General features: G+C 38.9%; 2 protein-coding genes across 3 annotated transcripts; both read left to right on the top strand.

The window, feature by feature from the left end:
- Positions 1-898: 898 nt before the first annotated feature.
- Positions 899-16,799, top strand: lrrc1 (leucine rich repeat containing 1). Its single transcript, XM_088385258.1, has 14 exons — positions 899-1,476; positions 7,582-7,699; positions 7,811-7,889; positions 8,230-8,319; positions 9,995-10,051; positions 10,141-10,204; positions 10,674-10,748; positions 11,083-11,227; positions 11,293-11,411; positions 11,730-11,813; positions 12,634-12,749; positions 12,882-13,054; positions 14,143-14,282; positions 15,553-16,799. The coding sequence occupies exons 1-14, from the start codon at positions 1,318-1,320 to the stop codon at positions 15,709-15,711; spliced, it is 1,578 nt and encodes a 525-aa protein (XP_088241384.1). The 5' UTR covers positions 899-1,317; the 3' UTR covers positions 15,712-16,799.
- Positions 16,800-18,029: 1,230 nt separating this feature from the next.
- On the top strand, positions 18,030-22,211 carry LOC148393240 (uncharacterized). Of its 2 annotated transcripts, none has more exons than XM_088385260.1 (7): positions 18,030-18,215; positions 18,417-18,647; positions 18,930-19,019; positions 19,203-19,280; positions 19,571-19,846; positions 19,976-20,056; positions 21,086-22,211. In XM_088385260.1, the coding sequence occupies exons 2-7, from the start codon at positions 18,636-18,638 to the stop codon at positions 21,227-21,229; spliced, it is 681 nt and encodes a 226-aa protein (XP_088241386.1). In that variant the 5' UTR covers positions 18,030-18,215; positions 18,417-18,635; the 3' UTR covers positions 21,230-22,211. The 2 variants fall into 2 exon arrangements, with proteins under 2 accessions (XP_088241386.1, XP_088241385.1); XM_088385259.1 differs by having other exon boundaries at positions 18,414-18,647.
- Positions 22,212-22,779: the final 568 nt, after the last annotated feature.

Raw genomic sequence — 22,779 nt, 5'->3', positions numbered from 1 at the left:
TCCTGTGGGCAGGACTGAAAACAAAGTGAATGCATTGTATTAAAAAGTAAAAAGGGCATGTTAGTGCGGCAGACTTCCAAAAAAAAAAAAAAGGAAACAGACGACTGCCCGGGGCCCCCACAGCCCCAGATTTGCTCGGTGGTGAACTGGTGATTATTTTTTTTTATTATGATTTTATTTGAGGTTATTCATCATATTAATGATCACAATCAAGATAGTCAGAACAGTACTGTGGCTCTTGCTTCATATCCTGAGGTGCTGTCTACATTAATGTAATGATGCTGATGTGGCACCTATTATTGAGATCACTTCTCAGAACAAAATGAATGTTGGGTTAATGAAGCAGGGCCCATCATCTTTGGTCATGATGTCGCATCGAGCTACTTAATTTGCCTGAATGAGATAAGATTCCAGGCAATAGAGGCAGTGATGCATAATGATAATTACATTGGCCTACTGGACCCATTCCCAGTGATCCAAGCACCAGCTGGTTCCATGCTGCAATGCTTAGTGATATATTGCAATAATGGTGATATAAAATAGTGATATTATTTGATATGATGTGGACATCACAGTACAAAAACCAGACACTGTATATAGTGTTATAATATAATATAGTATAGGATAATATATAATATTAATTTTCAGTAATAAATTCCCACTTTAAAGTCAGAATCCTGACTTTAAAGTGGGAATTCTCACTTTAAAGTCAGAATTCTGAGGAAAAAAGTAAGAATCCTGTCACCCCCTATTTTTCTTCACTGGCCCTAATCCTCTTCCGTATATATGATATTATATTTATCAGTATCAGTTGCCCCCAGTCGCGGCCCGCTCCGTCCCAACATGGCGGCCTAGGGAGGAGAGTGGGAGGAGTCGCCAGGAGTGATGACGTAGATTGGAATGAGGGAGTGAGTGTTCCGGGTCAGAATCGGAACGCGAGAGGAAATTAACTTCGGGAACTACGTGAAGACACGGCAATGGTTCTGTTTCCCCCCCGCCCCACGGAGATGTAGCCCGGCTTCCATGCGTTAAAAGTGGCGGTGTTTCCCAGCGGCGGTGGCGGAGCGGTGATAGGCGGGTGCCTTCAAACTAAGCAAATTGACGACAGACGGAGAGTGATTCCCATGTTGATCGCCACTTAACAAACACCACCTTGGACTTTACAGCTGGAGTTTTGCAGCGAACCACCTGTTAGCATTGTTTGCCGGTATTTTTTTTCAACCCGGGACTGTCCCGTCACGGCAATCTGTTGCATTCCCCCAAGCAGGTCTGTTTGTTTCTCGTCTGGGTACGACATTCAGCCGCACCACCCCCGTGATGTTTCACTGTATCCCCCTGTGGCGGTGCAACCGTCATGTGGAGATGATCGATAGACGCCACTGCTCGCTGCTCTTTGTGCCAGATGAGATTTACCGCTACGGACGCAGTTTGGAGGAACTTCTACTTGACGCCAACCAACTTCGAGACTTGCCCAAGGTAAGCGAGCGAAGAGTAGCTTCCGTGCACCTTTCCCCCACCCACTCGCTCATAAGCACAAAAGGCCGCTTCGATTCAGTGTTGAAGTTGTAAGTGGAGGTGACACGGATCAGCAGGCCGCTGAGCTGATCCATCCATCCCGTGAGAATGCACTGGGACCCGGGGACAATCATTACGCAAGATCAGCAAGGCAGGCAAACCCGTCAAGGTGGAAATTTCCTGCACAACACGCCGCTCCACGGGTTAACTGTCGGCCACATGAATTATTGTGGCCTTTAAACGCAAAGTGTGCTGCTGTCAGACAGAAGCCAGACTTTTTAATGTTTCTCCCGTTAAATGTAACACTCAATTATTTCTGCAAATTTTAAAATAAAACTTGGGCATAAACTGTCATTTCGACCTGTCAGCATAACAACCACGTCTGTATTGCATTGATTGATCATAAATGTAACATGCAGTCATTTTATGGCCTTATTATTATTGAAAATACATTTAATTGATTCTTCTCTGAAAAAGTCACAGACATGAGTCATGGCAAGAACATCTCCAGGAAGTAGACTGTAGGCCTATAGCTTGAGGTACAATCAGGAAGAGATGGCATATAAAGTGGGTCAAAGTAATTAAACTGTGATAGCCTATCTATTTGCTGTTTCCCCCTCCAAGGAAACAGAGAGAAATTTCTGTCGGAAATTCACTGAATTTAAGATTAACTCAACAATATGACCTCTCTTTCAATGCCCTGTGTGAAAGCCAAATACTGCACGTGACCCCGATTGACAACTTTGTGTGATAAAACAGAGGTTCAAGTGGCCAAATAGAAGGCAAGATTAATAGCTGGCCCCCAAGGTGGAAAACATAAATTTGCCCCCATTCCACCCCGGTCTTCTGGATTAAGTTGGCTACTTTTAGGATTTGCAACATTAGTCCCTATTCAACATTATTATGCATGCAATCTGAAATTCAGAAGCGGTTTCTGTCCAACAACTTTACTTTTGCTCATTTCCATTAGTTCTGTCACTTTTAGCTGCCAAACCAGTTCTGCTGTATTGTTGACCCTGACAAGTGGAAACAGGATGAAGGCCACTTGAAACTGTTTCATAATATATTTTTTACAGCCTTATTCTAGTGGTAGGTGTTAAATAATACCGTAGAGTTGTGCTTAGGGTATGTCGATGATTTAGGCTTTGTACAAGTCTTCAAGGAATTTTTAAAGTCCATCCATTTTCTATAGTTCCAGTCATTCAGTGAACGATAAATCCAAGATCACCTGGGTTGTATCTTCAAGTCAGAAGGCATTGTGCAGCTAAGACTGCACTTCCACCAAAGTAAACATTTTCTTTTAGCATACTGTGATTATTGCAAGTAATGCGACAACAATAGTTTGCAAATTCTTCTTCGTGTCTACCTTAAATCGTGTACGTTAAACCCACAGGTTCATTTTCAATTCCTCCCGTGTCCATACCAAATCACTTGATTGACTCGAGTAAAATTAACTCATTACTGAGCCTTATACCTGATCCTTCTGATTTAATTGGCTAGGAGAATTCACCTGAATGTGAATGAAGTGCTGCATCGATGCTAGTGTTGCCATGGCAACGGTCTGAGTGGGACGTCCTGTTACTTCACTTCTCATAGTTGTGGTCAAACTAATGAAAACTTAATATTTATCTGAAAAGTACTTGTAGGCCATAATTATAAAATTGACATAGGAATGATGACATCTACTGACATGTATTTCTACTTCATTTTTTAAAATGTATTTATTGTATGTAGAAAAGTCTATAAAGTTGTCAGCATAGTTACTTCTGCTGCCGGTCTGATCATACCAATAAAGGTGAGCATGTTTTCTTTTTAAATAATCATTGAGCTGAAAAGTACAATCCCGTGACGCAACACATGAACGCAGATAAACTTTATTGCTAGTTTAAATGTGAAGGACACATTTCTTTTATTGCGTGTGAGGACGCTATTGACATGGCGTTCATACATTCACGTCACAATTGAGCAATGTGATGTGTCAAGTGCAGTTTGGCAGTATTCTATGCATGTTTAGTTTAATGATGGGTTTCTTAGTAGCATACCCACAAAGGGAAGCGGTTAATCATGCTTGGTGGCATGTCACTAATGTCATCAATGCTTGCTGAGTGAACTCAAGAAATATAACTGGATGAACCCTCATATTAGCTCTCTATCCACTTCAGTGCTTGCTGACTGGAATTTGCCTCTGAGGTGGATAAGTGGACATGGCTTGGTATTCACTTTTCACCCAAAGGAGTTATGCTTTTCCTCAGATAAAATATTTACCAGCACATTTATAACCATAAGTGCCGCATTGACCTCAAAATGTTTTATTTTGGGGTCGTGGAGTGGTACTTGTAATAATGTAATACCCTTCCAAGCAATTGATTTAGTATAGACAAATACCAAAGCGAGGAACTCCCAAATACCTCTTTCGTGGAACTACTTGAGAATGAGTACCGAAAGCATTTTAAGAAAGAATGAAGAACGTGAGTTTTGCTTAGTATTTAAAACATCCCCTTTGCTTTGTTGGAATTGAGGAGGGGTGATTTGAATGTTTTCATTTCATCCGTTTTAGTGAAGCAACTCACTTGTGCAGTTGTGCGTACATATTGCGGACATATTTCTGCATAATACAGTAGAGGGGAATTCCTCCTGGGCAAGTTTGGCCACTTGGCATCCATCTGACTAAAGACTCGGTATGTTATTTTGGACCAACTTCATACCTACATGATTATAGAGTGAACCATAACAGCATTTGGTCAGCCATGTGATGTTAGAAGAGGCACATAAAGTCATGTAGTGGAGCGACTCGAACAGAGTTGCATCACCAATTGGTCTGCCAGTTGATTATTATGCTTGAGTAATAGATTATCTTTATTTACCTTCGCACTTTGTAATTGTGTTCAACACTTTATCGGCCCTTCCCCTTGAACCAATACAATTTTTTTGTGTTGATACTTTAGCAGAGCAAAACTAAATCAAGACATGTCTGAGTAAGCATTTTTCACAATTGTCCTGTGTTTGAAAGCATAGTCTTACATACATAATATATTATGAGATCACAGAATTCACTCGAGAGTGTGTTAAAGCTTATTTACAATACGAGAGTGTGTTAAAGGTTGTTGCTGTAATGTACAATACAGCATGCCGATGAAGTGTTGTTGTATCCATTTGTATGGCTTACGGGGATCTTGTCAGTCGAGCGTGGACAACCACGATGGCAGATTACCAGGAACTATACAAATTGCCTTGCTGTACTCCACTCCACTGTCTAATTGGCTTGAATAGCCATTTATCTCATATGCTGAACGTTCATTGTGAATGACCTTATTTACATTCTGTGCAACCATCTGCTGCTCGCTCAAATCCAAACAGACAGTGCTGAAGGTGAAACTAACATTTCAATCATTGACTTAAACTCTTGACTCACCCTGTTGGGGTTTTTATATTGCACGTGAGGTTTTTTTTTTTCTTCTCTTTTTCCGTTCAAGGGGCGTGGAGACAATTGATCAACAGGAATAACTGGTTTGAACTTGCAAACATGCACTTTTCGTCAGCGTCACTGTCAAGCTGATTACAGCGCCGCTATGAAACTTTTCTTTTGAGACGCGTGTTTTGGTGACAAGAGTCTCAGTCTACTATTGTTTGCCTGGGATTGTTGTTTGACACAAATGAATGCTGTGAAAGGAACACATGTTCAATCAGATAAAGTGCATATAGGAACAAGTCCTTGATGCGATTGCCAATTTGAGATTTGCAGTTTTGGGTGCATAAAATGTGATTTGTTTGTTTTATAGGTCCAAATACTTGGCGTGTCTGCTTGTACCCATGAAGGATTAAGGGTTGTTTTAACTGACTTAGATGTGCAGCAGTTTTAGGGTGGAGTCCAGACTTTGGTATTATTGATGTTATTCATCATACACTTTAGGACAGCACACAATTAAATTGTGTTCTGTGTCTGGCCTATACATTACAGTGTCTTATTGAAAAATACTTATTACACAATAATCAGAATGAGTCATCTGTTCTGTCTGGTAAGGATCTTTTTTTAATGTCTTCACTCGTTTGTAGTGTCACAAGTTAATCACGGCATTATAAAAAGAATCGGAGACTTCGGTGCTAATACATCTTTTAAGTGCTGCAAGAATCTTTTTGTCTGAATAAAGCCACAGGTATTGGCGTTATTTTTTTCCATCTCTGTTTATTATTATACCGGCTTCCAAGTTTGCCACAGCCAGTCAGAAAAGTGCAGGTGGAACTGATAACTTTGGCTACGGATCATCCTAATGTGTGATGTTAATGGTTTGCATTACTGAAGCCAAATGGAATTCAGACCTAACTCTTCATATTTATTGCACGTGTTTTACTTTCTTTGTTTAAAGAGAAGAATGATTTGATTTGTTGATTGTTGACGTTTCTGCCATTTTGCAGTTCAGCTGTAATATTTTAAAATGTCACAGCGATTTAACTGAGACAAGGAGATTAGTCTTGCAAGCTCTTCTGATGATTGCAGTCATCTGCATTTAGTAGGCCACCCATCAAAAGATATTTCATTCATCCCCCGGGTAGAAAGATAAAGATAAGACTAGATATCACCATCGTCCGTAAAACAGACTACTTGTGATATAATAAATGTCAATATTTTTCCATGTAGATGGTCAAAAATAATTCCAGTCTTTTATCTCTTTATGGGTCAGCACTTGTTTCCCAAAGGTGGTGCCCCTCCATTAAAATTCTGTAAACACAAAGTGTTCAAATAAACCTCTTAGATGTAAAACTTAAAAACATTTGGGACTACTTTTCACATATTTTAAGCATAAATTATTTAGGGAAAAATAGGTTATGATAGATTCATTTATTCACTGGGAAATTCTCATTTTTAGTCACATCAACAAGGGAGTAAAAATAATGAAAATATAACTTCCTAGGTAGAAATAATAACAAATATGTTATGAGTTTTTAATTAAGCATTTCTCACTCCTTGAGTCAGCACAATAAAAATGAGACCAAACTGTTTCCTTTGTCACACAGGCATGACTGCTGCTTCTGGTGAGCCGTGTCAAGTATGTGCATGTATCAACTACATGTGCCTGCCAGTTGGCTTGCGCTCAGTGCAAGTTGATTCAAGCTCTTAATTAGTTTCAGTCCTGTATATTTCTTTTCCTGGTGCATACTGTACAGTTTTGCGTTGAAAAGAAAAACACATTGCACAGCAGAGAAGTTTACTTTTGTTTGGAGTTTGTCAAGTGCAGTCATAATAGATGAGGGGTAGATTGATACATGGAAACTTAGCAGGAGTTTGCATGAACGGTAGGAACTTGAATGATTGCGTTCAATTTCATGCAAACCGGCTGCACCGGTCATTTTTAGCAGTTGTAGACTTCTTTCCCTTTCACTTTAACTGTACTCAGAGATTGCCACATCAAAAAATCCTTCCCCATCACCCTGTGTCCTCTGTTCTACCTCCAACTATCTGCAAATCTTCCCTCACAATCTCAGTAATAAATCTGCTTTTTAGTCTTCCTAAAGGCATTAGTTGTAAACATTGTTGCAAATCAACAAAGCGACCTTGCTGATGACGTCATGGCACTTTATCCATCGGTGCTTATCTTGTTCAGGGACACGGGAAACTGTCATCCAACCCAGGTCATCTTAGCGCACAAAAACACACAACACCCTGGACTGGGCGGCAGTTGAGTTGATTCAGTGTTGGCTGCCTTTGGAAATTAATGGGTGGGGACTCAGATTGATGATTGATTTAAAAATGGAGCTACCGTGACTAATGTAAATGTAGCCTTATTTGAATTAAGGTGTATTTTTTGTGGCATTTGAACTGCATTTTGTCCTCTGTCAAAATTTCCCACTTGTCAAAATGTAACAGCCTGCACGTTTTAATTCTCCCAGTATGTCATGCCATTATTGTAATTGTATTTAAAAAAAAAAAATTCAATTATTTTCAGAATAACTTTCATTTTTATATTTATACTTGTATTCAAAGTGGCCCATATACACAATTTGACGTGACAAAATATATATTTGTTTCTTATTTCATTCATTTATTAATTATTTTTTTTCCCTTTACAGCCATTTTTCCAGCTGGTGAAACTAAGAAAACTCAGCCTGAGTGACAATGAGATCCAAAGGATTCCTCCAGAAATAGCCAACTTCATGCAACTCGTAGAGCTGGATGTATCACGAAATGGTAATTACTCACGTAAATTTGGTCTCTTGCTTGAAAGTTTTCATCTTTTTGAGCACCATTAATATCATCATCCTGTCTGCTTTGCTCTACATCCTTTGCTCTTTTGTGCAGATATTATGGAAATCCCAGAGACCATTTCACAATGTAAAGCCCTCCAAGTGGCAGATTTCAGTGGGAATCCATTAACAAGGTAATTTGACAGTTATTTATAGAAAAAGGGAAATGAAAAACACATTTTTGTTGTCGGGGAACAAGGCGTGACCACGGTGAGCATTTTAACTGTTGTGAGATGTGCTGTAATGAAGATAATAATGCCAACGCCTGACAAGCACGAATGGTTTGGAAGTAACACAATTAGAGAGGGAGAAAATATGTAAATAACAGTCCATTAGGAGACCAGAGCCAAAGGGTTTTATTGCCTCATACGAGATATCACTGTTTTCTTGGTGTTTCATGGACTAAACTAGGAACATGTACCAGAATAATGCTAACTATTTCATATTTTTTTGCATCTTTCCTTGTTTTGTCAGGCTACCTGAAAGTTTTCCAGAGCTCCGGAATCTAACATGCCTTTCCATTAATGACATCTCATTGCAAGTCCTCCCAGATAATATTGGAAAGTAAGTCACAGCATCAGCGTGTTATATTTGCCTTGACATCAGGCAATACATCACAACATGAATTGTATATTCTTTCATTGATACCACTTACTGCTGGCTCTTTTGAAATGAGGCATGAATAGACAAACAAAAAGCATAATCTGAAACCAGCAGAACTGAGCTCCCATCAAGTATGCTTCAGTCGAGCGTGATGACTTCCATAATGCCAGTTGATCCCATTGGAATAAATTGTGTCCAAAAAAAACAAAGAGTCAAAGATAAAAAGGAAACCAAATTGATCCTCTAATGCTTGCTGAGGTCAATCTGGAGTTCAAATGCAATAGAGTGACGTCCCGCTTCATACTTTGTGGTGCTATGTGTGTTATTTGTCTGAATTTTAAAAGAAAAAATATTAAAAATGTAATATATAGAAATTGGATGGATGACCTCAGTGGCCTTCATGATGTATGTTGGTAATATTGTAAACTTCCAGCCGTACAGCCTCTGTAGCACTTGATCCAATTATCATTATATCATCTAAAAAAAAATACATAGATAAATACAAGTATTTGACTCTGCGAGGATAAAGATACTCAATTACTACTTAATATTTAATTGACTTGATTACACTGTAGCTTGAGATGTATAATGATTAATGTACATGGTATAATCATCTTGTGATGAATTAAATATTGAACAAAATTTTCAGGTAAAATTAGCCACTCCTTTTTCATCCAATGACTCATGTGCTTGTGCAGTCTGCAAGGATTACAGCCGTGAAATATAGCACACGGGGGTCAAATGATCCCCCTGCACCTTGTTCCTCTCGGTACGGCTTATGCACCCATATGTCCCATATCTCGGCGCTTGCGTAATGCTCAGAGTCGAGTACCGCTCATCTCCAAGACGCCAGGCTAAAGAAAACAGTAAGGGAAGATTACAACATCCGAAGAGGATAAATGGATGTTCTATGGGTTGGATGGCATCAGAGGAGTTTCGCCTGATGAAAAATGTCTCCGGCTCAGACATGAAGACTTTGCTTGAATCATTGACGGCTTAAGACAGAATCAGACTTTGTCTCACTGAAATAATTACCATACATTTCCATTTCAGATGGAACTATTATAGACTCTTAGTCCTGTGAAGGGTGTCTAAAATCTTGACTAAAAGGATAAGGTGATTTTTTTAGCCACAGAATTTGCTTGTAAAAGCAGGTCGTTTTGAAAAACACCTGAATGACGTGGAGTATTTTTCCATGTGGTCACTCAATGAACTATTCTACGACTCTAAACTCATGAAAGTACTTTCCAAACACTTCCATGCCATCTCTGGAAGGCAGCATCGAGATTAACTTTGTGTGGTGCGAGTGAAAGCTTGCCTTCATAAAAGTGTCCACTAATCGGGTACAAGACGTATATAAACATCACTCAAAGATAAACACTGTACTGTACTTCGCTCTTTTGATGGCCCATGAGACATTTTTTTTCAAGCCATTGGGTTGTTTAGGCTGCTGCCGTTTGCGATAAGATGGGACCGGCCTCTGTAATGTTTCCTGTTCCTTGCATCAAGATGGCAAAGAGGTCTTTTATGGCTGTTTGCGGGTCGACTTAATTCATCCCCTTTCTTTGTTTTAAAAGCACTCTGAGTGTTTATGTCAATTTAAAAGTGTTACTCAAACATTGCCTTGTCATTGCAGCCTCTCCAATTTGGTATCACTAGAACTCAGAGAAAATCTCTTGACATTCCTCCCGGAGTGAGTATTCTAACCATTTGCCTTGTTGCTGTGTTTTTCCCAAAGACTTCAACCTGTTAACTATGGAATGTTTCTCTTTGTATCCACAGTTCACTCTCCTTGCTCCACAGACTGGAAGAACTCGACTTAGGAAATAATGAATTATATAGTTTGGTAAGTTTCTTTGCGGATTCTGGGAAAGCTGTATTCCCTGACACGAAACTTTTCTCCATTTCCTTGCTGTCATCACACCAGAGTAGATTAGAATTCCTCAAGAACAGCTTCCCCCTGTCTTATCACGCAGATGGGAGGGGGCCATCTGCTTCCAGCTTTGGTTTTAGGGTGTAATCTTATGTGAGCGCTCAAAATCGTGTGAGTGCGATTTACTGGCACAAGAGCCAAAAGCCCGGCTGCAGTGACGTGGCTGTTGTGTTATAATTTTGTCTGTGTGCGACAATCCACAGACGACTCCTTACGTTGTCCAAAATGCAAGAATAGAAATATTGTTTACATATTTTTGAGGAATTAATCAAATCCACATTACAATCAGATGATTATAAAAGACTTGTATTCGCTTGTGTTTTGTCGTGAGTGTATTCTTTTTCTCGCTCATTCCATTGTGACATTCTTTCCCCCCACACAGCCAGACACAATAGGCTGTCTTGTCAGTTTAAAGGATTTGTGGCTAGACGGAAACCAGTTGGCCGAAATACCTGCGGTAAGATGCAGTTTATGTCCAGTTCAGTTCTTTGTCTCTTATCCATTCACACATTTAAAATTGCCAAATAATTACATGAACCATGTATAGAAAATGGATGGATGTTTATTCGAGTTTTACCAAAGTAATGAAACTTCAAACATAATTTATTGTATTTTATTCATTTATTAAGGGTAAAATTAGTCAAGTCAAAGTCCTCTTTGAATGGATTGTGTTTGACTTTCGTGGGTCCACTTTACCAGATACACTCAAAATAGATTTATGTAAATTGTTGTTGGGAGAGCCACTTTGAATCTTAAATGTGTCTATTTTTTTTATTTAAATGAAACCTCAGGAAATGGGCAACATGAAGAGCCTCTTGTGTTTGGATGTGTCTGAAAACAAACTGGAGCGACTTCCGTTGGAACTGGGAAGCCTGTTGGCACTCACGGACTTGCTGGTGTCGCAGAATCTCATTGACGCGCTACCAGAAAGCATTGGTAACGTTCCTCAAAATTGAAGTGTTCCCTATGTTGTAAGACTTATTTTTGCTCTTTTCCCACAGGAAAATTACGCAAATTGTCCATTCTGAAAGCTGATCAGAATAGACTATCCTACCTGCCAGAGAGTATTGGTGACTGTGAAAGTCTTACTGAACTTGTGCTCACAGAGAATCAGATACAGGTTTGTTTGGAACACACTACTGTATTTGAAGTGGAATGAAAACATTGTTTGTACTTGGCGCTTTCAAAAAGACTTATGGCAATGCTTGCTTTCAGAGAAAGGCAGAAATGTCTATCTTGCATGGCTATTTTCGAATGTTTGTCTCTTTTGTTTGTTGCTGAATAAGTAGAACAAAAGGTTATCTTTCTATAAACTGTCAGGCATTCATGCAATTCATTCACTTATTAAAAAAAAAAAGAAAAAAAATGGTGTGTGCTGGAAGATGATGTACCCAGAATGTGGTTGGATTATAAACATTGTCATTGTCTGCTGCTATAGATTTTACCAAGAAGCATAGGAAAATTAAAGCGGCTTTCCAACTTCAACTGTGACCGAAATCTGCTCACGTCATTGCCCAAAGAGGTTTGTCTTCAAATATAAACCATCAATTCATCTAACTAACTCATTGAGCACTATCTGAAAGTCTCGATAGCATCTGCACGTGATGTTTTTTTTCCTTCTTCTAGCAATGTCTGCTCTGATGCAAAACTAAGTCAGGGGCTCCTCTGGACGCCATACAATGGTCTTGTGTCTTAATGATGCAGAGCTTGGAGAAACATAATGGAACACTTGGCCTCTACAATGATGTCACTGTCATTGTTTTGTCAAAGAGGCAGTTACATGACATCAACGCTCACATTGTAATCACGGTGCACGGCGTTGATGTTGTGCTTAGCCGAGCTACTTGACGGTCTACATGTATAGATCTCATTGACGTTTCATTTTTCTCCCACAAGCTCTCAACTGAGCGATACAATTTGGCACTGTCAGGTCTTTGCCAGAATATTTACCTTTTGACACTAATCCACACTGTTGAAGCATTTTACTCACATTTAACCTTTTAACACATTGCACTCCGTTTGAGCAGATCAATAGATTACTTGTCAGATTAGATGGCTCATCAAGTGGGAGCCTAATTGTTCCTAATTTTAGGTCGCACTGCAACATTACATTGACTTTTAACTGGACTAGAGTGCCATTGATATATCTGGAACAAAGTGTTCCAATGGTACCCAACAGATTTTCGCCCATGTTTCTTAGTGGGATTAAAAAGCAGCTTTTTCATTCCATTTTTCTTAGTCAACAAACAGATACAATCTCCCGCTTTTACGCGCTGTTACACTTTGTTGATTTGGTTCCCAGGCTGCTGGTTGCATTCAGTCCTATTGTTTTTGTTCCCCAGATCGGAGGCTGCAGTGGCCTGAATGTCTTCTGTGTGCGGGAGAATCGACTGACGAGGATACCGTCGGAGCTGTCGCAAGCAACTGAGCTGCACGTGCTTGACGTTTCTGGGAATAGGTCTGTTCTTTCACTCGTAAAGTAGTGGAGGATGATTTATGTCATTTCAGATGTTGCCCAAAATTTTTGGTCATTAGAAATTGTTGTGGTAAATCACAAATTTTGCTGCGATGTGCTGTGTGTATCCAACAGGCTTGACCACTTACCCTTGTCTTTGACCACGCTTCGCCTGAAGGCTTTATGGCTGTCAGAAAACCAGTCCCAGCCACTCCTCACCTTTCAGACTGACAAGGACCCTGATTCGGGCGAGATGATTCTCACCTGCGTGCTGCTGCCCCAACAGCCATTTGAGTCTGATAACAAAGGTACATGCTGTTTTATTGTAGGGTTAGGGTTAGGGTTAGGGTTAGGGTTTAGGTTAGGGTAGGTTTATGTCGAGCCGCAGACGTTTGGACTGAACCTTGACAATTAGTTACTGTCTGTGAATGACCCTTGCAAAATTTGCTGCTCGTCCTTCAGATTAGATGCAAAGGATATAGTGCGACCCCTGGTGTTCTTATTGGTTAATGACATCTTGAAGCGTCGCTTTTATTTTGTTGAAACACAAACATGGCGTGACTGTCGAGGTCTACTGTGGCGTTTACAGTATTTAACAAACTTGATTAATTATATTAAAATATTGTTGAAACAAAGAATGCAAATTACGATAATATATTATTCTTGTATTACCGGTACACATTTTCATTTTAGTTTTATACTGCTACGACCATTAAAAGAAAAGTTGATTTTTATAACTCAACTTCTCTCCATGGTTTGCCAACTCCAACAAGTAAACGTCCCTCCCTAGTGACATTAGAGTGACCTTCCTCATCATCCTCTCTCATCCTCCATGATCGCAAATGTATTAGATGCCCACTTCTTGCTCTTCTGCTCTGATCCTTCTCGAGAGAATCTGTTGATCATGAGTATATCCTGTATAGGATCACAGCGCCTGAAGGAGATCACCCAGGCTGCCCCTTGAGGCTGTCTTAGGAGATGTTACTCAGAAATGCGGTAGATTGGACAGCTAAAGAGGCTTAACAGCCACTGGCTTACTTCCATTATAAGCTCGCCTTCTCTGTATGAAAACACGCCTCAATGCTGGCTCTTTTGCCGTTGGAAACAGCAGTTTACGCGTTATTATACATCCTCGGGTTGAGTTTTTAATGAATTGTTTCCTCCTGAAAAGTGGTGGGTTGCATTGTTGTACGTCTGCGACTAAAACGGGATTTGAAACTGTGATCTGGCAGTTTGACCACAGTCAAATGAATAATGAGAGCTTTCGTTTCATGACTTTGCAAAAACTCAACCAATGCGTATTGACTGATATGTACTCCATTATTCACCCACTCGTTTCGGTCTCAATGTCAGCATTAAATAAATGGTGTTGTTTCTTGTCAATAACCAACCGCAGGCTCTGATAATCTCGCCCGCTTCGGAGCTCTGGAGAGCCTGGTGAACGACATGGCAGATGACACGTGGGACAACAAAGCCATGAACAGGATCAGCGCCATTCACTTCCTGAATGATGATGAGGAGGAAGACGATGAAAAGGTGAGAGCCTTGAACGCAAGGGTATGACAATGTTGCCAGCATGGGCCAACAAAAACCCATTTACAGGGTATCGCATCAATCTGTCCAACACAGCCAAGTGCACTCTGTTTATATGCAAATGAGTCCTTCGGTGCGCTGTCCTTCAACTTGGTTGCAATAGACAGCTCTATTCACTGATTAAAAATGTAATACAAGCAAGAATAATGGGCTTTAAAAGAGGATTAGGGCAAAAAATAAAAATCAAGAGAATAAAGTCAAAATATCACAAGGACAAAGTTTAAATTTTACGTCACATAAAAGGACGTTCATCACTTTGAGTTCAGTAATTCTTTTGGGTCGGAAAAAATGACATTAAATTTATATTTCAAACTTTAAAATGTATCTGCATTAAGATTATATTTTTATAACTATACACCTTTATTGTTGTCGTATTGTTCATAGTAAAATATATTCTTGTATATGAAGCTTTTGTTATGATAATAGTACCCCAGTTTTATAGTATTAGGACTTAAAAAAAAAGAGTAATATTTTAGAACATGACTTTTTTTTTAAAGTTATTAAATAACCTATTTTTTTTAATCCTTAACACCTGGAACACAAATATATGATTTAAAGGCAGCACATTTGATTGTTTTACAATAATTTGTCATGTAGTATTTATTTACCTTTACAAGAGAGAAGAATTTTCAAGTTCTCAAGTAAGTTCTTCTACTCTATTATTTTGTTTCTGCAATGAATTGATGTCTTACTAATAAAAAAATAAAAAAACAGAGACACCAGATGTCAAAACATGTCAGCTTTAATGGAGTTGCGTTATAAATATACGATATCAGAGAGAGTTCAACTGAAACGGGAGACAATCTTTTTCTTATTTGTTTTTAAAAAAAAAAAAAAATCCGGTTTCCACACTACCGTCACACAAATATACTCCAGATTGTCTTCTCTTATGAGCAATGGCTTTCAGAACATTAAATACTATTTGTCATCTCCACTTGTTGCTCAGGGAGAAGATTTAACTGTTAAAAGCAATAATATCCTCAAGAGTCAGCATAAACATAAGCCAGTAATCCGCCATTTCACAGTTCTTTTTTTTTTTTTTTTTTAAAACAAACCAGTTATTCATATCCAATTGTGCTACAGTATATGCACATGAAAGTGGTTACAGGCAAACCGGCTTTTACGCTGGTGTCTGTGGCAGCGTCAGCAGCACTTATGTCGGCCACAAGTGCTCCGCGTGCACCATTAACACAAGTTTGCGTCGTACTCCCAGGGAACGCTACTGCGCCGCGCCACTCCCCACCCGGGCGAGCTGAAAACAATGAAGAAAGCTGCAGAGAACCTCCGCAATGACCTGAATGCCGCCAAAGGCCTGGACTCCAACAAGAATGAGGTCAATAACGCGGCAGACAATGTGACCACGTCTGTGTGACCTATACTTTTACCTTTTTGGATTTGTGTTTTTACCTCCCTTACGTGTCTTACCAACTCGACCCGCACAATCCAGCAACTTTTTTTTTTTTCTTTCCCATCCTTCCTTTAATTCGACAAACCCTGCTGTGGCCTTCCCGTCCTGTGATTGAACCCTGGAACGCCTGTAAAGCTTGGTGCTCCCTCAGGGCTGCTGTGCCTTCCTGTTTCTAATTCACATCCACAGCAATAATGCTCATGTTTTTAAATGCCTTTTAAATGAAAGAAAAAAAAAAGACACTAGGTAGTTGCACTATTATTTTAAATCTCTATAATACAGTCAAAGCATTTTAAATGTGTTATGTATGTGTTCTATATCTATTTTTATTTTTTAAACACTGGGTGATTTTTTTTTTCCATTCTGGGCGTATATAAAAACAGGTTTTGGATCTACTGATTACAGATTGTTGTATAGTCTCATGTGAATACTTTTATATTTTTCTTGGCAGCTCCAATGTAAATAGATATGTATAGCAAATTTATTTTTTGTTTTTAAAATTTTTCTTTCCTTCTTGAACTTGGTACTTTTTTGTTCTTTAAAAATCAAAAGGAAACAAACAAAATCTCATTCACTCATGTCTTATTCAGTCCATTTAGATGTCATTGAGTACGATGGCCTTGAAGCCTTTTTTTGAGCATCTGTTTAAATAACTGCACTTCAGTTAGTCAAATGACAAAATACAATTCACTGCTTTGTCATGTTTCTCAAAATAGATGCCAAAATACAGCTGTTCTTTCTTTTTCAAGAGTACTATTCAGAATAAATAGTGAAGGGTTGATAGGTCTGACGTTCGCTCCAGAACTAAACGAAAACTTTAGAAATGCAGTTAGAGAAATTCCAGCGTAATGCACAACCTCTTTCCAATCTCTCTCTTTTTTTTTTTTATAAGACACATAGTGTATGATGTGGACCAGGTTCATAAAGAGTTGTTTTATTTGTTTTTAATTATTTCTTGATCAAACTGCACAAATTCAGATCTTAGAGCTTTTTCAACCTTGAGATCTGAAGGACGTTTAACCACTGATCAATAAAATAAGTGCAACACTAAATGTTGTGTTTCTAATTACTTTGACTTTCATCATGCAATACTTTAAGATTAATATATATTTCATTTTAAAAGTTACACTATCTAATATAACTGAAAAGAAGTGAAGGGTGTTCCCCCCCACCTCAAATATTCACATCATTTTAAAAGCCATTATTTTAAAATGATGTCAAATTTTCTGGGACACCCTGTGCATCCATAAAGAATAGTGTCTTGTTAATTATTTCCTGCCTGTCTATTGCTTGCTCATGCTTTTGGAATGCTCTGTTTGTCCACCCTGCATGTACCAACACTTGCATGTTTTTACTTAAATAGACAATGAATGTCTTTACTCTGTTTAAACATATCTCTTTTATGCCTTCATCGTTTTCATGATGCAAATGCGTTCAGTAATTGTATTTTTTATTTTTATTTTTTTTTACATCTGATTTTAATGACAGGACTTTTCTACACCCTGTTTATATTGACACAACTGCTTGGTTAGGGCGAAAATGTCCAACAGTGCGGTGCCTTTGTGTGCAAGTGTGCAGGTCGAGTCAAGTAACATATTTGGGCGCTCTAATCGTAGTCAGATCAAGTGTTGATTCTTTAAGGGCTTCTGTTTCTTGTCTTGCTAGCTCTAATTTTAACTAACTTTAACCTCTAAAAAAAAAATACTAAACCAGGATTCACCAACCTTTTTAAAAATCCAGACATACAAGGTAGGTAAAAGATAATTATGAATATGCAATACAATTTGATAATAATTACTGCTAAACATTTATTGGAAATCCTCATGCCCAATCTTGGGTGTGTTATTTAAAAAAAAAAAAAAAAAGTCCCACTTATACGTATGGTCCTCTGGGGCTGTACCTGATGCCCAGTAGCACTATGATGGTGCTGCCTGCTCTAAATCACTTCAAATTTAACCCCAACCCAACTTTAACCTTAAACCAACAACTTAATCCAGGGGTCACAAACATGCACCCCAAAGCTATTTGCAGGCCGCAGGATAATATCAGAGAAACCTTGACCCTCTGGTGGCATCAATCACAGTAAAACATCAATTGAGTGTTGTCCATGTGGTTTAACTGTCACTTGTCAGCAGGGTTCTTGCAAGCAGCAATCAGCATGGATCAAGTGTCCTTCATTGACTCCTCATCACCATCTGCAAAATGAGCATGATAATCGCTTAAACGTATTGAATTAATCATCTGATCCTGATCACACCATAATTATCACATTTTAGCAGCAGGTGGCGTCTTCCAATCCACCCCAGGAGAGTAGAATCCATCAAACGGGCCAGTCCATCAGGACCACCTGCCAAAACTGGGCCCTTCCAAGCATTGACAAAGTAGCAAAAGTGTGTCTGCACAGGGGCGTCCACTTTCTTCCGGGCAATGATGGTGTGTGTGGTCGCCGTTCAAAGAAAACAACTAAGGTGTGTTTATTTTAACAACGGGTTTGCACATTTTAAAATGTTAGAGACCTCTGCAGGTAATAATCATGCTCCCTCCACTATATTTTGTTCTATTCTGTATGTGATCCCACACCTGCACACACATTTTTTATATCACTCATTGCTTTGCTGTCACCACAAAATGCATTTATTGTCACAAGTCTTGTCATTCCTTATCAGCAGGATACCGCTAGCCAGCTGACATCGAGCGATAGCTTCCCACATCGATTTCGCCACCAGAGAAGTGGCACTCAAGAAGGACGGAAATTTCAGCCGCAAGGACCTCGTAATGGCTCATGCTGTCTCCATGGAGACCCCGCCCACAGTTCAAAGCTCCCCTCCATCAGCAGGCATCTGAAGCCTGTTTTGCAGAAAGATCCTCATGAATTGCTCACCTCGCAAATGCCATTAGGGGTACCTACACCTTTGTTTAATGTCACAGTATGATGTAATTTATCTCAGGGAAGCAAATTGATGGAGGAAAATGGCTGCTTCTAGTTTCTATCTTGTTAATTTGCTCTGCTTTACTGCTTGAAAGTGTCTATCAAGATTATATATATGTATGTATGTATATATATATATATATATATATATATATATATATATATATATATATATATATATATATATATATATATATATATATATATATATATATTTTCCCTATGATTATAATTTATATGGCTGTCTGATTAGTTACAGATCAAAGTATCTGGTCAGAGGGACGGGCTAGGTATAAGCATCGCTGGTGGCAAAGGTTCCTTGCCTTACAAAGACCATGACGAGGTACGCAAACAACAATGAAGTCTTTTAATTTCCTGCAGAATATTTGTTTTTCACCCCACCCCCCCACCCCAGCCTACAACTCAGCATGAGTCTGATTGTTTACCTTGAACAAATCAATTTTCTGTAAGGTTACTGGAAAAGACTGATCTCAGCAGTCACTCAAGTGTGCTTATTACCTTTCAGGGTATTTTTATTTCCAGAGTCACAAAAGGAGGGCCTTCAGAAAAAGCAGGAGTACATGTTGGAGACAGATTACTCGAGGTATTGTTATTATTCTTGCCGCCTCGTCTTTGTTGCTACTTTTAATCAAACTTATATTTAATTATCATTATTATTTTTGTTTCTTTTGTTTTTTTAAATCAGTGTTGTTAATTACTTTCTGCAAAATTTCCATATGTACCTCTGGAAAAATGCTAATTTAGTTCCCCATTTGCACAATAGGGGTCACTAAAGTACAGACAGTTGTCATTCAACTGCTGCAGCCTCCATCAATGACCAAGTCAATAAATAAGTGAAACTGCTTCACTGACATTTGGCATGTCACCCTGCAGGTCAATAACCTCAGTATGCAGGGAGCCACTCACTTGGAGGCTGTGCGAGCCCTGAGGAATGCCGGGAGCTGCATTAACTTGAAAGTGCTACGGGAAGGATCGCAAGTGAGACGGCAGGTGACAAATAACACCTGTGATGCTGAGGATGCTGTGAGCCGGAGGCCATGCAGCCACAACGACGCCAAAGGCCACAGGAGCACGTTGGAGAAGGCCGAAGAGAGGGAAGACTGTTTGCCCAAGAAAATGGATGTGGTGGTGTGCAACGGCAATGGCATTGTGGGTTGTGAAACAACTGAATGCATTTAAATCCCATTAGTATTTCTTAAGAGTGTCTCATTAATAAGATGCCCTCAGTAACAACCTCATAACCGATTTCTCATTCCTTTTTATTCCTGTTTCTTTCAGAGTGATTTGAGGAGGTCTCAGATGGAAGCAGAGGCCTTGACCGAAAGAAATGATTTGCATCCAGACAAAAACACAATGAAAGTAAGATTTTTTTTTGTAAATTGCCATTTTCATCACCATTTTAAACACCTCCGAGATATTTAGGTAACATGTCATGTATATATAGATTGATTGTGTGTGCATGTGTGTGAGTTTTCTCTGGACATTCCGGTTTCTTATGCGTGTGTGTGTGTATACGCACACACACATACATTCAAACACAATGGATTGACATGCATAGGTAATTCACTTAAATAATCTTGGTGGTAATTGGCAATTTTACACTTGGTGGCCAGTCACTCCAGAGATCCACTTATTTTTATGCCGTACAAGCAATTTAAAAGTCAATTTCCTATTACATGTCCTCTTGAAGTTTAGAATTGTATATTGTCATGTACGTGCCACAAGATGTTGGACAAGAAGAACTGCAGTTTGAGGGAAGAATTTGACAAGTGCTACTTTAGCTTTCCCTTTCCATAAATCATCATTACTTTTTTCATATTTGTCTTACTGATGTTCTCGTGTAAAGGTGTACACAAAGATGATCAAGCATGAATAACAAAAGAATGAAAGTAGCATGGGGAAAGACTGGATACTTTCTTTGGATTCGGGACTCTTCAACAATTCTTCAAGTTTTATGGAGAGTTGATTGTCTGTGGATTTGAGCAACTTTTCATGTTCAAATTGTTCCTTTTCTTTTTTTCCTGAGGTGGAACCATTACACAGTGTCCATCTTCAGAGATGATGATAATAATAATAATAATAATAATAATAATAATAATAATAGAGTTAGAATGAATTAGAATTTCTGTAATCCACCACATAGAATCAAAAGTAAATATGCAGGCTCACAGACAGTTTTCATCCCCAACTGATATGAGGGTCAATGTCCCTTAGTTTTACCTCTACCAGGTGCTCTTTGTAGCCATCAAGAGAGTTAGGTTAGATAGTAAACTACATATAAGTTTTATGAGAGTGGCATTAAAACATGAAACAGATTGACTAAATTTACATGATTTGTTATTGAAAATACTTCCATCCTAAATTTGGTACCTGTCAATTCTTTGACAGATTCCGCGGATCATTCTCACTCATCCCTCCACATCTGATGAAGACGTGGACCTCTTGCCACAAGCGCTCAGCAAAGAGGATGCAGGCATTTCTGAGAATAGTGTCCCTTTGCAATGTTTTGACAGTGCATTTTATCCGCCTTGAGTGCACAGAGACTTTAAACCACTGAGAGGACTTGTGAAAGCACACTACAAAACTTTTGCTCCAATTGTATTATTATATTTTTTATTTCAGTTGTTGATTCTAGTCATTAAATTAAAATACTTGATCTCCCACCATAAAGTTGAAACGTTTAACATTATTTTTCCCCCATAGTTGATGTCAACTTTCCAGCTATGATTACAAATTTCAAATTTTAAAAGTAATAACGAACTAATTTCTCTACAAAGACGGCAATATTGTAAAGAAACCTATTACGTTAAAATGCAAGTAACAAACTATATGAAAAATATCACATTTGCCCAATTCTGTATGTGAGTAAGATATTAAATGGCCCAATTTTGCAAGGATAAATACTAAATGGACCAATTTTTTACAAATTATCTGCAGTAAACAACTGTTCTGTGTGTCGAATATCCCCCACTTGGGGTCTAAAAGGTGTCCACTTAATTCAGAACAGTCAGGAGTCTAAGTATAGTTCCGTGCAGGCAAAAACAAAAGCAAACCTAGATGAGGTAGAAGACAGACTAGAAAGTGGGAAACTAAAAGCGCTGAGACTAAAGAGGAGACATTGGCGGGTAGAACAAAAGGAGGCAACTGGGAACTGATAGCAGATGAGGAACAAGGTGGGGGTTTGAGTGACAAGGCAGATAAAATCAGTGAGAGACAAAATATTGCCCATATCATAGAAAAAGTCTCAACGCAGTGAAAATTAAAGTGCTCATACTCCACATAGTCAACAGACACCATCTTGTTAGCACGTCTTTTACTTTACCAGGCTCTCTGCGAAGCACATTAGGCCCTGAGTGCATTGAAGTAAAAAAGAAAAAAAAAATCAATAAGAAAATCCACTGAGCTGTGCCCATTTGCACACACATTCAATTGTGAGGTGTGTACATTTATTTTGCAACACATGGAGCAGTTAATAAAAAGGATTACAAATCTCTCATTGACTTTCAGCATGACTTCCGAGTATCACATGAGGTGCAAGAGCCCTTTTGAATTGGATTCTCTCAAGGGAACCCAAATCCCTTCTCAAATTTTCTTTTTTGCCATTGTATTATATAGTGTATTTTGTCATATACTGTAGTGGCTAGGAGTGTTTATACAAAATAGTTTAGTGTATTGAGGCCTCGGCCTTTGTTAGAAGTAACACATTTGAATGATATTCAATATTTAGCAGAAAAGATTTTCAAGCTTTTGCTCGACAGTGTAATTCAAGGAATTTAAAATGAAGAAAGGTTTTTACAGATGCCTGAAAGTTGAAAGTGAAACAGTTGCTTTACTACCCAAGGCGGGCACACGCAACTGATGCACCTTGAATTACGATTGTCACAATCTGGGTTGCTGGAGTATAAAATATGGTGCCATTCCCTGCCCTTTCGATATATCTGTCATCGCTGACTTTATAAATGATCCTTTGATGAAAGGAGAGACTGCTGCAGACACACTCCTTGAACATGCATCACAACAAATTCACCTCAAAGGGTGCCATGTGCACGGATATACCCTAGTGGTGCACACACTCTTGCTCT

The sequence above is a fragment of the Syngnathus floridae genome, chromosome 9 (genome assembly GCF_059516105.1).
Source record: "Syngnathus floridae isolate MCC-2025c chromosome 9, RoL_Sflo_1.0, whole genome shotgun sequence".
Taxonomy (NCBI): domain Eukaryota; kingdom Metazoa; phylum Chordata; class Actinopteri; order Syngnathiformes; family Syngnathidae; genus Syngnathus; species Syngnathus floridae.
The sequence above is the reverse complement of the archived record's forward strand: the minus strand, read 5'-3'. Positions and strand labels throughout refer to the sequence as shown.